The 14,963-nt window shown below is 56.5% G+C and overlaps 1 protein-coding gene and 1 non-coding gene across 2 annotated transcripts; both read right to left on the bottom strand.

The window, feature by feature from the left end:
* Positions 1–9,239: 9,239 nt before the first annotated feature.
* On the bottom strand, positions 9,240–14,181 carry LOC121044062 (uncharacterized). The gene is made up of 4 exons (XM_040495998.1): positions 13,759–14,181; positions 12,219–12,403; positions 10,784–10,926; positions 9,240–9,781 (listed from the first exon to the last, which is right to left on the bottom strand). The coding sequence occupies exons 1-4, from the start codon at positions 14,011–14,013 to the stop codon at positions 9,729–9,731; spliced, it is 636 nt and encodes a 211-aa protein (XP_040351932.1). The 5' UTR covers positions 14,014–14,181; the 3' UTR covers positions 9,240–9,728.
* Positions 11,314–11,420, bottom strand: LOC121044632 (U6 spliceosomal RNA). Its single transcript, XR_005797397.1, has one exon. It is a non-coding gene; the product is annotated as a U6 spliceosomal RNA (small nuclear RNA).
* Positions 14,182–14,963: the final 782 nt, after the last annotated feature.

A 14,963-nucleotide genomic window follows, 5' to 3' on the forward strand; every position in this document is an offset into this window, starting at 1 on the left:
TGATGAGCCCTGGGCTGGACACCCGCACGCACGCTCCTCCCTACAGCCAAAGGCTCTCACCAGCCAAGATGACCCAAAGCACCACGGCCTCAGGACGCTGCAGCAGGAACCCGCATGAAGAGCCCCGGAAAAGCCACACTAGGAGGGAGGGTAGAGGGAAGGGGTGAAGACTATGTCCCAGGAGAGAAGCCACCCCTGTGGACAAGGTGGTGTCAACCAGGGGACCAGGCCCAGCTCCCGAGCCAGTGGCGGGAGAGGTGAGTTAAGGACCTGGGGATACAACACTTTGCAACCTCAGTTCACGGTTATGTAACCGAAATATTTGTCAACAGCGCCCTTACAGAAGACTGCCCTTTGGTTTTGCTTAATCATTACTCTGCAGAGAAAGTCCGCAGAGAAAGTCGCGACCACACACACACACACACACACACACACACACACACACGGCGCAGATGCTGCACTGGCATAGCGCTCCTGAGGAAATTCAAGAAGGGGAGATAAGAAAGATCACTGGATTAAAGAATTAACTTCTCTATTCCAAGAACATTGACTGAAATTACCACAGATCTCAGAAATCCTATGTTTCAGGGCGCCGAGTCGGTTGAGGGCCCATCATCGGTTTCGGCTCAGGTCGTGATTTCACAGTTGGTAAGTTCGAGCCCTGGGTCGGGCTCTGTGCTGACAGCAAGGAGCCTGCTTGGGATCCTCTCTCTCTCCCTCTCTCTCTCTGCCCCTCCCCTGGTCCCTCACTCTCTTTCTCAAAATAAATAAACAAACCTTAAAAAAAAAAAAAAAGAAGAAGAAGAAAAAGAAAAAGAAAAGAAAAAAAATCCTATGTTTGGGCAGGTAACCACACATGGCCCCGCCCTCCTTGGAGACAACACAGCATGGCCCCGCCCTCCTTGGAGAGGCTGGGACAGGGAGGTTGCTGTTGCTCTGGCGGATCCAGCTTAGCTTGCTTGACCTTCTCAGCCAGGAGGTTCATTCACTCACAAGTGTATTCTTACCACCAGGAACACAAAAGCAAATTGGGGGGGGGGGGGGGGGAGGCGGGGGGAGGGCAGGTCTGCAGTACGGAGATCACAGAAGAGTGGAGGCTTTTAACGCTACTGGACCAGGGGTTTCTCTCTCCATGAAGCAAATGTTATCACAGATGCTTCCCCTAGAACCCAACACCCTAAAGATGGGGGCCCACTGTCCCGCTGGCTCCCAGAAGGCCCCGGAGTGTGGGGTGGCCGCCTACAGCTGACCCAAGGCCTGAGTCTCCGGGACCTGGGAACCCCCTGGGTCAGGGACAGAGCCCAGCGACCCTGCAGCCAGCTGCTGTGCATTCAGGGCCGGCTTAGCAAGCAGCCGCGGGACCCCGCATTCACGGGCACAAAAAAGTCACTGGCAGCGCTTGGCACTGCGGGCCAGGCATCCAGACTTTCTCACCACCAGACAATACTCGCTCGACATCGCGCGCCTGCTAAGAAGCACATTTCATTAAACAAATCAAGTACGGATTTGGTGGCTTTAGCTTCTATAGAGACGCGAGGCTTTTTGCAGCGGAAGGAGCACTGGCAGCTTAAACCCTAATCCTCCACACGGCCCGCAAAGTAGCCATAAACCCTGCAAGAAATTAGAACAGGTTTCAGGGAAGTGACGCCCGATAACTGAGCGTCATTATTCTTCACTCTGTTTCGTCCCCTCTGTTTTTCTCTCTTTCTCCCACTTTTAATTTATGCCATAGTCATGTATTCTATGCCTTATAAGCCACCTGAAATTGCTTCTTGAACAGGCAACATGTGAAATGAGATGAAATCAAGATGAGCTGTCAGATTGTCACCTGACCAAGGAGGGAAATCAGGCCCCGATATGATGTCCCTGCACGTGGCCTCCGGGACCACGTGTCCCCAGGGGCCAGCTGACAGCAGAACAGACAGTCCAGACACAAGCCTCAGGCCCCCGCAGAAGCAGCAAGGTTAGGCACCTTAATGCGTTTGCGCTTCAGGGGTTCCCGAGGCCCTGAGAGAGGCATTTCTGCTCTGTCGAAGGGTCAGCGGAACCGGAATTTCCTGGGGTGCCAAAAACATGCCCACAAAACGAAAATGCACATGCCTGGGCCCATGGGGTCAAAATCTCCGCATTCTGCACCAAGGTCGAAACCAAGGATCTGCACTTTTACCAAGCAGTTCCTAGCTCAGTGAGACATGAGCACACTGCCCTGAAAACGTCGCACGCCTGCCAACCTCCACGTGGCACGTCCAGGGCCCTCCCAAGGGCACCCACACTGAGGCTCCTGCGTCCCCAGCTTCCTTGCTGCACCCGTCCCTCCCTCTCTGACACCCACTCCCACAGGGTGCGCTCCTTTCTGACCCTGGCTCGACACCCTCCTCCTACGCCCTCTCCCTGCATGACTCCCACCCAGCGCCCAGGACACCATGGGACCCCCACTGGCTCCCCCACTCGCCTGCCAGCGCTGCCCACAGCTTCGTGCCAGCCTTCCGCAAGCCTCAGACAGGGTATATGGCAAGTAAATGTTTATTGAACAAACAGATGGATCTTTATTACTTTCTTCCAGGAACTCGCTTGCCCCAAACACATAGCTTGTGACAAAACAAAGCCCAACCAGACCTCTTGCTTGATTACGGTCTGCAAGCTGTGTGCACCTTCCACGTCTCTGAGCCTGGCGCCTGGCATCTCCCCTCTGCTCTCCCTCATGAAACAGGAATTCCGTTTCAGCCTCAGCTTAAGGGCCACCTCCTCCAGGAAGCCTTCTTTGATTTCCTCTTCTTCATTCAACAAACATTTCCTGAGTGTTTGGCCCCCGCCCCCCGGGCGCGGGCACTTTGCAGGGCTGACAACAAGCAGAGAACAGGCAGGAGGGGTCCCTGCCTGGACTCTCAAGGAGCAGGTAAATGCTGCAGTGATTCATGCCCCCAACCTCCCCCAGTACCTCTGCCAGAACCCTGTTTGCAGAGCCCTTTCACCGATACATCCTTAAAATTAGGTATCACCCATGCAACACGCACCCACACAAGGCACAATGCGGATTCTAACAGGCAATGAGAAAGGACTGAGTCGTGCCCATTAACCCACCCACTTCAAAGGAAAAGTTCCTCCGGAAAGGTTTGTTGAATAAGCAAAGCATAGAAAGAAACAGCAGGGGAACCTAGGTAAGGTTAGAAATGAAAGCTAACATCCATTGGAACTGAAAGGAGACGCCACTGCATGCTGACTAGAAGGACCAGACCCAGAGCCTGCTGGGCCAGGGCGAGGAGAAGCAGGAACGCTCACTGGTGGGAGTGCAGAGGGGAGCGGCCACTCTGGGAGACAGCCGGGTGGCCCCTTACAAAACCAGACTGTTACCCTGTGACCCAGCGGTCGTGCTTCTCGGTATTTGCCCCCAACGAGCTGGAAGCATATCCACATGAGAACCTGCACATGACGTGCATAGCAGCTTTATTCCTAAGAGCCAAAGCTTGGGAGCAAGCAAGATGTCCTTCAGTAGCTGAGCTTATGGATAAATACTCTCCAGACACTGGAATATTATTCGGCACTGAAAAGAAATGAGCTGCGAGCCATGAAAAGACGTGGAGGAAACGTAAATGCATGTTTCTGGGTGAAATAATCCACTCTGCAAAGACCACGTGCCGCAGAACTCCAACTATATGATGTTCTGGAAAAGGTGAAATGATACAGTGAGAAGATCACTCAATCACTTATGGGATCAAGCTCCATGTCAGGCTCCCTCGGCCCCCTCTCCTCCCCTCTCTCTCTCTCTCTAGAAAAAAAAATAAATGTAAAAAAATGTTGAAAACAATTTTTTGGAGTTTGCTTTAATGTTTACTTATTTCTTTTGAGAGAGAGCACAAGTGTGCGAGCGGGGAGGGGCAGAGAGAGAGAGAGAATCTCAAACAGGCTCAAACTGACCAGCAGCCTCCAAGCGTGGTGACATCTTGCATAGACGGAGGAATGGGGACCCCACGGGCGCTGGAGCCCGACTCCCTGGGTGCAGATGCGGGCTTCTGCCTATTACCAGCTCTGTGAATGTGGGCACGTTACTTCGCTTCTCCGTGCCTCAGTTTCCCCGTCAGTAAGATGGGGGCAATCATGCTTTCTAAGACCGCTGCGCCCTCTGAAGGAGGGATGTTCTCAGGCACTCCGCAGAGCTGACGTTTGGGAAGCCTGGCATGGGTGGCTGCTGTCACTATACTATCAGCTGTCACTTGTCAAGCACTGTGCCAAAACGTCTCTGTTCCTTAGCTTACCTCAGCCTCACCCGGCCCCCAAGGAAGCATTACAGTCTCCACGCTCAGATGGCTGTCCCAAGCCCACCCAGGTAATGAGAGGGATCTGGACCAAGGATCCCTGCCTCCAAAGCCATTGTGTCGCCCTGCCTCTTGGGGTCAAAAGTCCCTGTGGAAGGTACCTCGCCCGCTGTAAGCAGCCCCGCTGACTGGCACATTCCTCAGGTGGCTTTGGCCCGGGAACAGCGAAGTCCTAGCTGCAGGAGGGGGGTGGGGGAAGCTGAGCAGAAAAGCCCCAGGTAATGTAAATGGAAACTCTAACCGACAGTCCTGCACCTGGTGTTTTGCATTTCCCAAGACAGTTGAAGGGATTGTGTAGGAAGCTTCACGCCTTGGAGGAAACCCGTCTGTGGCCATCGGGACAGCTGGACTGGGCCCCCGGGGCCGCTTCACATCCCCGCCTGGAAATACAGTGCGGTGCGGGGGCTTATTTAAACGTCACCCCTCGGGTAACCTGGAACCCATCTGGGAGTCTCCCTACCCTCGGGTACAAGCGGACCCATTCCCACAGGGGGCTCCAACTCCCGGCCTGGGCCTCAGGGAGGAGGGGGCCATGGCCTGTTCCCCACAGGCTCCTGGGGAATTAAAGGGAGCCCGCAGGGCCACCTGTCCAGGCTGCTCACTGGGAACTCTGAGCATCCGGCTCCTTCTGATGCCAACTATGCGGGTAGCACACAACCACAGACACAGGCATCACAAGGGAGGCGGTGCTCAAACAGATTACGTAAGCTGCCCGAGGTCGCACCTAACTGGAAGAAGCGGGACACAGAGCCAAGCCTGACTCTGAGGCCCTGGCACTTTCCCTGAGCAGGAACTGGAGCCACCACGGTTTCGGGAAACCAGCCCGCAGGGGTCGCCGGGCATCAGCCACCCTCTGCCACAGAGCACAAGCCTTGGCACTCCGGGGAAACCCCACACACCAGAAGACAAAGTCTGTGGCCTTGAACTACAGAAAGCTGTAAGGCGGCCGTGCAACTGTGCAAATGACCAGAGCCAAATTCCTGCATCAGCAGAGCCGGCCCAGCTGTGTCAGACACACAGACAAGCACGTGCGGAGCGGTCAGGGGCACGGTGGGGCTGGAGGAGGCCTCTGCAGCTGTGCGGGGGCGGGGCCGGTGCAGCCAGCCGGCGTCGGGCCGTGAGTGCTGATGCCCGCCCTAGGTGGCCGCGGAGAACGAGGAAGTAGGGTGGCAGGCCCGGCCAAGACCAGGCCCCACGACACGGCTGCAGGAAGAAGGTGGCCGGGAGGCCTTCCGATCCCAGTCAGAAATTTTCATTTGAAATGAGAGGCGGGTAGAGAGTGCCCTTCAGGGACACAAACCACAACCGTGCTGGATGGAGAGCCAGGACCTCGTGGATCCATGCGTGTCCCTGCAGGCAGCGAGCACATGAGGGGCTCAGAGGAAGACCCCCACTTCCCCATTCTGGTGAGCTGGGCTGCAGTGCCCAGATCTGTGTCCTGCCCCCCTCCCCCCGCACAGTCTGGGTGCCGCGGTTCCCAGGTCCCCAGAAAAGGTATAGCAATATTTGTTTGACTTACCTACTTACCACCTCCCCAAACTAGACTCATGCCCATCACGTGCTCCATTTCAGGAGGCTGCTCTGACTTGACTTACAAACCCTCCTGCCTACTGGAACTCTTTCTGAGAGGCGCCTCGAAGAACAAGAGAGGGCCTGGGGTGCCCGGGTGGCTCAGTCAGTTAAGCATCCGACTCTTGATTTCCTGCTCAGGTCATGATCTCACGGTTCGTGAGTTTGAGCCCCGTGTCAGGCTCTGCGCTGGCAGCTCTGAGCCTGGAGCCTGCTTCGGATTCTGTGTCTCCCTCTCTCTCTCTGCCCCTCCCCAGCTTGCATGCACGCTCTCTCTCTCTCTCTCTCAAAATAAGTAAATAAACTTTAAACACACACACACACAAGCAATACAAACCCTGATGACTATTCCCCAGGAACAAAAAGTTCAAGAACTAAAAAGGCGAAAGGAATCAAGGCCAGATGTTGACTACAGGCAACCTCCAAGTCAACTCATAGCTAAGCTCAGGCAGACAGGACACGTGGCTATCTTTCCCAACCTGTCCCCCCGGAAGGTGCACCTCTTGGCCTCCCAGCCTCCACAACCGTGCCCCTCCTCTCGCCAAGCATGCCGTCCCTGCACGCAGGGTCCCTCGTCACCTGGTGGACTCAGGGGGCACGACTCCCAAAGGGGGTGACGCCCGCTTAGCAAGCAGCCTCGAACTCTTGCTCTGACACCACGGATACATCACCAGGCAAACTGCCAGGAGCGGCACCCGCAGGGGAAATGGGCCAGGCAACATGAAAGCAAGAACAAAACCAAAACTGGGTGGGTTATTTTTATCACACTGTAGACTTGCAGCAAAGACCCAACAGCCAAAGGGGCATCCCAGGCGCCGGGCAGGTTTCTCTCAGCCTCTGTCCCTTCCCTCCTTCCGTCCCTCCAGCCCCCTCCTCAGGAAACCGAGAAAGTGGATCGGGTCAGAGCAAACCATCCCTCATTCTGCCTTCTCCACAGGAAAAACTAATTAGTCGCCAAATATTCGGAATGGGTAATTGCTACCTGAATTAATAAGGGCAAACAGCCGGCAAGAAAACAGTGGTTTACTATTTCTGAGCGTGCGCCTCTCTTCACCCGGAGCCCGAGGCTCTGCCGGGAGGGACGGGCTCTGGAGACACGACTCCCCTGGAAGCCTGCAGGAAGGGTGACGCCGCGGCCCGGGGCTGCCCCTGCTCCCGGGTCACTTCCAACACTGCTGTGGCCGGCAGTCACCCTGTCTCCTCTAACACGCAGCATGCATGTGTGCACATACTCATGCACGTTCACATTTACGCAAACGCACACAGCACACACCATACACGCACACATATATGGGCACTCACACCCGTGCACACAGCACACATGTAAAAGCATCATACACACGCACACACACATGGACAGACGCGCGCACAGGCACATACATACACATGTGCGCGCACACACCCATACGCACACACACAGGCACAAAGCGCACACCAGGAACATCCAAGGGGCATGGAACCAGATTCTCACCCAGGATCTGCTTGCCCCGATTTCCCCCACAAGTTGCCCCAGTTTCCTCAGCTCTGACAAGGGGGTGTGTAGACCACATTGAGGGGGGTGCAGACAGGAGGGAGAAGGGAGAGGAAGAGGAAAGTTGAGGAGACGCCACGGAAGGCTGGAAGAGACCTGCCGCAGCCCCCTCCACCCCACCCCAGCACTGACGCCAGAGTCACACCCAGAGTGCCTCTGGGGAGCCTGCTGAGCCCCACCACAGCCCTGCCGTGTGACCTCAGACACAGCACTTTCCCCCTCCGGGCCTGGGTTTCTGCCTGTGTGCGAATGAGGTGACTCGGTGTGATCGGTGTGATCGCTGGAACAGTTCTGAGGCGCTGCCCTCCAGGGAGGATTCAGTTCAAGCTGGGGATCACCACGGTCTCCCCTGCCCTTGGCCCCCTCCCCGCCCCTACCCGAGCACTTTCCACAGGACTTGTCTGGCACACGGCAGCGAGTAACTTCCGGGGGGAGGGGAGCCCAGGGCTCTCTGGAGGCGTCCCGGTGTCACAGGCAGCTTGGGCCACAGACATCCAGCCACCGACCGTGCTGTCAAGTCGGCCCAGGGGATTCTGGGCTGTGTCTGCCACGGCTGCCCAAGCCAGATACGCTTCCACGTGAAGCTGCCCGGGACGCTGTGTCCGCACGATGCCGACAATCTGTCCTTCGGTTTTTACGTTTAATGACATGTTGTAAACAGCTCTCACGGCTGTGCGTGCAGAGCCCTTTTTCTACCAGACAAACAGTAATTCTCTGGAAGGCTCTATCACAGATCGAACCGAACCCCTATTAAGGCTACTGGCAATCTTCGACTTTCACAAGCATCGCTATAATCATCTGCTTATAGGTACTCGTTCTGGATAAATAAAAAGTTCTCTGCGTGCAAAAAACTACATATATCTTTAAAGGTTCATATCTGCCTGGAAACAGGAGTCCGGCACGTCACACACCAGGCCATCAGCTGCGGCTCCTTCTGGGGCAGGGGATTAGGAAAGAAAACTCAGGCTCTCGGTAAGCAATACTTTACGTTTGCGAAACGGAATGAGTACGGGGGGGGAAATAAACAAAATGCAGTCACTGTCTAAACCTCTTCAGAAGTGGTTTTACCAGAGGGTCTGGATCTGGCAGGAGCCACATAATCACGGAGAGAAGGGAGGAAGAGGGGAAACGTCCGGCAGAGGGAGAGGCCAGGAGCCACCGCTTTGTGGTCAGCTCTCCCCTGGGCTGGCGGGGACAGGACCTGGCTTCGAACCATGCTCTGTGCACTCACCGGGCGCCTGGGTGTTGTTTCGCCTCGGAGGACTTCCATTTCCTTGTGTGTAACACGAGGTCAGCAGGTCAAACGGGCTCAACAGCGAGCACCCGGAACAGGGGGGCCGCCACCCGTGTCTGTCCTGACACCTTCTGCCCTGTTCCGGGTGCAGAGGAAAAGAAAAACTAATCTCACGGCTGCTCCTCAAGTCCTCACTCCCCTCCAGCCTCCCCCAGGGCCCCCAACCCGGTCTCAGGGTTTATGGACCCTGTGGCCTTTCTCCTGAAGAGAGAGCCCCTGACAACACCACGTCTTGGGGCCCAAACGTGAGCACATCTAGAAACCCCAAGATGACTGGGGCACCTGGGAGGGATCCGTCACTTAAGCGTCCGACTTCGGCTCAGGTCACGATCTCACAGTTTGTGGGTTCGAGCCCCGCGTCGGGCTCTGTGCTGACAGCTCGGAGCCTGGAGCCTGTTTCAGATTCCGTGTCTCCCTCTCTCCCTGCCCCTCCCCCACTCATGCTCTATCTCTCTCTCAAAAATAAATAAACATTAGAAATCCCAAGGTGATTAGTAACTAAGAAAGATAACCATCTTTGTCACGAATGATATATGGCAATAAACCTATTGGCCAGTGTTTTTTATTTATTTATTTTTCCAGGAAAACACAGTGAGCCAAGAACACAGAAACATAGCAACCCCAGGCCTGAGCAAGGATGTTCTTAAAAATCCCCATGATGTTTACAGAGTTTAGTGATCCTCCCCCCTCACGTGGACATGCCCGGAGTCAGGAGTCAGGACCCCTGCAAACCCAAACGTGGAGGGAGGCCCGGCAGGCAAGAACCCACAGTGCCGTGGCCTCACACATCAGTCACCCAGCGCTGAGCAGCCCACACCCCCGCCAAGATCCACAGGCGCCCATACCCGGCCAGGCCACTGAGTAATCCCAGCTCACCTACAACCATGTGACCTCAGGAATCAATGACTTCAGCCAAAAGGCCCAGCTTCCCCATCTGTAAGGGAGCGTCTCCTTCCAGGGAGGTCATCAGAGGATCCCACGAGCTAACGTGGACCAGCTAGGGGGACAAGGACTGATGTCATCACATTCCTGCAGGTCTCAGGAGGCTGTTCACATCGTCAGATGAGCTCGGGTCTGTGAAATAGTGTGAGGACATGAAAAGCGGAGGCTCCGAAACGCTCCCTCCACCTGCTCAGCTCCTGCCCTCCCCGCTGGCCTGCCTCCTCTCTGCCCCAAGAGCAGAGTCTCCCTAGTTCCCAACCTGAGAATCAGCTTTTGGCTCTCTCCAGGGAGACACTTTGAAGGCTTCAAGTGCCTCTCTCCAGGGAACATCAAAGACCATGGCACTTCCCACGGCATCCTTAAACCCAGTGACCTGCGAATGTCCGGCCTCACGGCACCTATAGGACATGACCTGACGGCCTCACTTCGATCAGTGAGTCACTGGCCCCCAGACCCCGTGCCCCAAATCCACTGCGAGGGCAGTGAGATGACTCCCCAAATGGAGGGGCTGAGATGCGTTATGCCTGGGATTTGCACCTTTACCCCAATCAGTAAAAAGCTGTGTCTCTGTAAGTCTCTCGTCTGCTTTTTTATGGGTTAATGGGTTAAACATTTTTAATTTTAGAAATAATTGCAAACAACTGAAGAGCCGCTGGCTCCCAGCTCCTGATCTCGCCATGCAAAGGGGACAATATTTTTAGGCCTATTCAAGTTACCTACCCTGGCCACGAATGAAATATTAATGAAAGGTTATGCTTGCAGCCTTCAGAAAATGATCACTCAAGACAGCAATTATATTTTCCCCCTTTCTGTGTAATAAAACTGCACCTCACTGCGCAGTAGGAATTAATAATTCCGAGCCCTGTTGTTACAGAGGCGGGCATCAAAGCGGAAGAGAAGGCATGCCCGAGAGGGAAAACACAAACACGTTTAGACCCACAAAGGAAGTGGGTGACTTCAAAAGAGCAGGATTCTATATTCAGGGCTGGGATCATTTCTCAAGGTCATTAACTGCTCTAGCCGACTGAAAGAGTGGCCCAATTACAAAGCACACAGAGAAACAGAAATTAGAACAGGACATAGCGACAGCCCCAACTCCGGGTCACTCGGCACGGCCCGCAGCCTGGCAGGTACCTGCAGCCAATCGGCCAACTCCCCAGAATCCTTCCAAGGGACTCGAAAACTCAGGACAGCCAACTGCCTTCAGAGCCAACAGCTTACTAGCTTCCCAGGCAATTTCCACATGAGCAGAAAGAGGACACCTTTCTCCTTCCAGCCTGGAAAAGAGCAATAAGGATAGCGGCCGTTTATTGAACACCTACTACTTGCCAGGCAAATACAGTGAGGCAGGAACTCCCATCTTCGTCTGATAGGAAAAAGCACTGAAGCGCAGAGAGATCCGATGACTTGCACAAGGTGACCCGGTAAATGGCGGAATTGGGATGTGAGCTGAATTCAAAGACGGGGAGGGCGGTCTGCGTCTGCCCTGCTCCCCGTTGTGTACCCACGGTCCACGCAGCATGCTGTCTGGCCCACAGCAGGGACTCAAGTAATTCTACTTATTTAACGAATGCGTTAAACTGAACGGAGCATCCACTTTCGGAAGGCAAACTCTGCAACTTGTCAACAGACTTGAAAAGAAAAATCAGTTGTGACTTTATTTTTTTCACACGGAACGCCTCGTGAATCTGGGTGTCATCCCAGCGCCCGGGCCACGCTAATCTTCTCTGTGTTGCTTCCATTTTAGTCTATGTGCTGTCGAAGCGAGCACGAGAAAAAACACTTGTGACTTTCCATACGTCCCAGGGTTCGGGGAACTGGGCTAGGCAGGGGAAAGGGCAGGCACGCAATTTTGCACACCCCGTGACAAAGGCACCCATCACTGCCCCCCCAGTGCAATCTCTGATTTTATCCCCGGTAGGGTGGTATAGGGTGTGAAGCAATTAGGGTTTTATTTTGTTCTGCGACAATGTGGAACTCAGAAATTTTTCATGACGCTCCCTTGAGAAACCTTGGGTGACCACATCAGATCATGCCCTGGCCCTCAGGGTGTGGGGGCTGCCTACCACCCTACAGCCCTTTAGGTAACTCTGGGGCAAATGAGAAAACCTTACGGCCTTGTCTTAGAGAACAAGGTCACAGGTTGCAACGGAACAGATATGTGGGTAGCTGTGACGTGGCCCAGATCATGTGGCCTGGAGCAGGGTGCCCAACAGGCAGGAGAGAATCTGCTGACCCTACCAGAGGTGGGAGAGCTGCTGAGGCAGGGGGAACAAAACTGTCCTGGGGTCACAGAGGTGGGGGTGAGGCCTTCCCCTTTGGCAGGGAAGAGCCGGGGTTCCCAAGAGCTGGGCTTGTACAGAGAAGGGCCTAGGGAGGCCAGGAAATGGCCAGCGGGGTGATGGGGCCGACTGCCTGCTGGGTGGGTTCTTTGGGCCCCAGGATTCTTCTGGAAACTGCAGCACCTCTGTGTACATGGGAGGACCTGGGGCAGCCCTTTGTGAACCGAAAGCCAGGAGAGGGGGAGAGGATGTGAGACGGGGCTTGGAGAGGCACTCAGAGAACTCACCCGCTCTTCAAGCAGAGGGAGTGCGCTGGGGTAGACTGAGTATTCCTTAAAGCAGACAGGCCGAATGACAGAGCCAGGCTGGTGAGAGGGCTAGCAGACAGCAGCCAGAGAAGGGACAGCCATTTGTTGAGTGTCCAGTAAGCGCTCGGGGCCGAATACAATGCCAGAAAGCACAAACACAGCCCCTGCGGATCAAGCGGTGAACAGACATGTCAGTGCCTCCCGGGTACAGCCAGATGCAGCAACAAAGCCCCAAGTCCCGCTGGGGAATCGTGAGAGAGCCACATGCCACAAAGGGCTCAGGTGAAGTGGACTGCGGCCCCGAGACACCGCCAACCCAAGGTCCCTGGAGGGAAGCAAGAATAACACCAAGGCCAGAGGCACCTGCTGGAGGGAAAGTTGGAGAAAGGATCCCAGCACCTCCAGAAAAGGGCCAGGGCGCCTGCTTTTTCTGACACCAAACGGATCCACTGACACTTATCCTCCTTGGTCACAACATGGTCCCAGAGCCCAGAGGTGGCAAGCCCTTCCACCCCCACCTTCCTCCTGCCCTTGCTTAACCTCTTAGTCCTTCCCTGCTCAGCAGGACTTGGTCAGAGAAGCCACACGCAGGAAAGGCACAGTGGCAGAAGAGAGAAAGATGGGTGGCAGGTGGCCAGTCAGCCCTGGGACAGAGCAGCCTGAGGACGCCATTTACAGCATAACAGAGTTCCCCTAGGAAGCCCCCAGGGCCGTCACTGGCCTGCTTGACCGGCTTCCGGTCAAGGAGGCTCAGGACAGGCATGAGAGAGCAGGCAGGTCCACGCAGAGCCGCTGGACGGATCGCCACCGCAGGAGCTGAGCCAGGGCTGGGCTCCCTGGGTGGGGACAGCCTGACTGCGGGCGGTGGCCAGTGCTGACCACAGATGCCCCAGCCTTCACGTGCAACTGAGTGAGTGGCATCTGTGTGAAGAAGTGGGAATGTTCCAAGAACCAGATCCTCCTTCCCTCTTCCAGAAAATTGAGGTCATTTTCCAGGAATGTTGAAGAAGTCGGAGCTGCCTTCCGCAGCCCTGAAATACAGGGCACTGTCCCAGTCACAGGTCCCCCAGCTCCTGTTCTGAGGGCCGGCAGTCCCGAGACGCGGGGGGCCCGGGCTGCCACCACCCCCACCAGCCCCAAATCGGTAGGAAAGAGCCTTTCCTCTGCGTGTTGGAGCTGCTTCCTCCTCCCCCGCCCCAGGCCTCACCCAGCTTGGGGACTCAATGCCTGAGGACAGGATAGGGGCACACCTGCGCTGTGGGATGTGGGCCTGAGGGGAGAGGCTCGGCTCGGGCCCTAGCGGGGAGGAGGCCCCACTCCTGCCCTGGAGATGCCCCCTGACGGTGTTTTCTCCACCTGCTCACGGCCATGGGGAAGGGGCGCTCTGCCCGAGGCACGCGGGCATCACACACTCACGCGTTCGTCCCGTAACACGCCCTGGATGCCTCACGACGCGCGGTCTTAAAACAGAAGCGGTCTCAGAGCTGGGGGGGGGGGGGGCGGGGAGACTGGTGCTTACCCGACCCAACGCAGGGTGATGGCCAACCCAGGTCGGGACGGGGACAAGCGCCGGCGCGGGCCCACAGGGCGCAGAGGGGCATCCGCCCAGGACGGAGCGCCGTCCCGGGGTGCAGAGCAGGGAAAGGGAGAGAGGGTCCGCGGCCCGCGGGACCCCGGGGCTCGGCTGAGGGCGCCTCTCTAGAGCCTGGATTGAGGAAGCTGGGGTCAGAGCACCAGACAGGAGTCCCTGTTGCTGAATTCCCCTCGCAGACATCAGAGGCCAAGAGGAACACGCACTCGAGGCCACCTGCGCCGGCCCTTCCAGCTGGGTCAGAAAAACCGGTCGCCGCGTCCGCAGCGCGGGCGCAGGCGCAGGTTCCGCGGCCGGACCCGCCCCCCACCTCTCACGGGAAGAGGCGGCGGGCCCCGGGGCGGGCCCGGGGCGGGGCTCGGAGAGGCCCCGCCCACCCCGCGCTCGCTGCGCCGCCCGCCCCGCCCGGGTTTCCACCTGGTGAACCTCCCCCCCTGGTCTAAACCACACCCTCGCGTGCCTGCCTCCTGGCATCTCCTGTAACTCAAAATCACCTCTTTTTAAATCCCGTTTCTTTGCTCAAGACTTTTTTAGAGGAAGCCTTTCGTTATTCCTGGACCCAGATATAATTTTTCTCTCTTTTAATCACCCCACCTCCACACCCCCCCTCAAAACCCTACCCCCACCCTCGCAACTTGTGCAAACCTCTAACTCGGCTGATCAGACTCTCTGTGCTTCAGGCAGATTCCCCGGGGCCGCCCTACCGCCGGACACTGGGGGCTCCTTGAGGACCGTCTGTGGAATGGAATGGAGAGGACTCGCATCCCTTCCCCCGCACGCAGTTCCAGCTTCACACTGAGCCTTCTTCCCCTGCCGACTCTCATGACCCAGAGTAGGAACCCCGGGCCCTGCCTTTGGGTTGAAGTTTCCTCCGCCCTGCCTTGCGTTGTCCTCTGGCTCCTGGAAACCGCCGGGCTTGCCTCCCAAGTGCAGTCTTGGAGGGCATTTCCGCTGGTCTTTGGGGCACCGGACGTGTGCTGGGTGTTAGAGGACCAGTAGAGCCGTAAGACCCCGTTGGTCCGGCGCCAGGGTGTGCTGCAAGGTGGGAAGACCGCAACCCTTCAGGGCAGGCAGGCCAACTCTGCCTGCCACACACCATGATTGTGCTTAGGCAACGTCCCTGAGCCTCAGTT

The sequence above is a fragment of the Herpailurus yagouaroundi genome, unplaced genomic scaffold (genome assembly GCF_014898765.1).
Source record: "Herpailurus yagouaroundi ecotype Mexico unplaced genomic scaffold, PumYag 188, whole genome shotgun sequence".
Lineage (NCBI taxonomy): Eukaryota > Metazoa > Chordata > Mammalia > Carnivora > Felidae > Herpailurus > Herpailurus yagouaroundi.

Excerpts from the sequence above, each read along its gene's own strand:
- LOC121044062 (XM_040495998.1), bottom strand. The coding sequence starts at position 14,013 with ATGTCTGCGAGGGGAATTCAGCAACAGGGACTCCTGTCTGGTGCTCTG. Across the intron at positions 10,927-12,218 it reads TCCCTCTGCTTGAAGAGCGG|GCTGGAAGGAGAAAGGTGTC; the intron begins GTGAGTTCTCTG and ends GCTCTTTTCCAG. Across the intron at positions 9,782-10,783 it reads AGTTGGCCGATTGGCTGCAG|ACCCGAGCTCATCTGACGAT; the intron begins GTACCTGCCAGG and ends ACTATTTCACAG.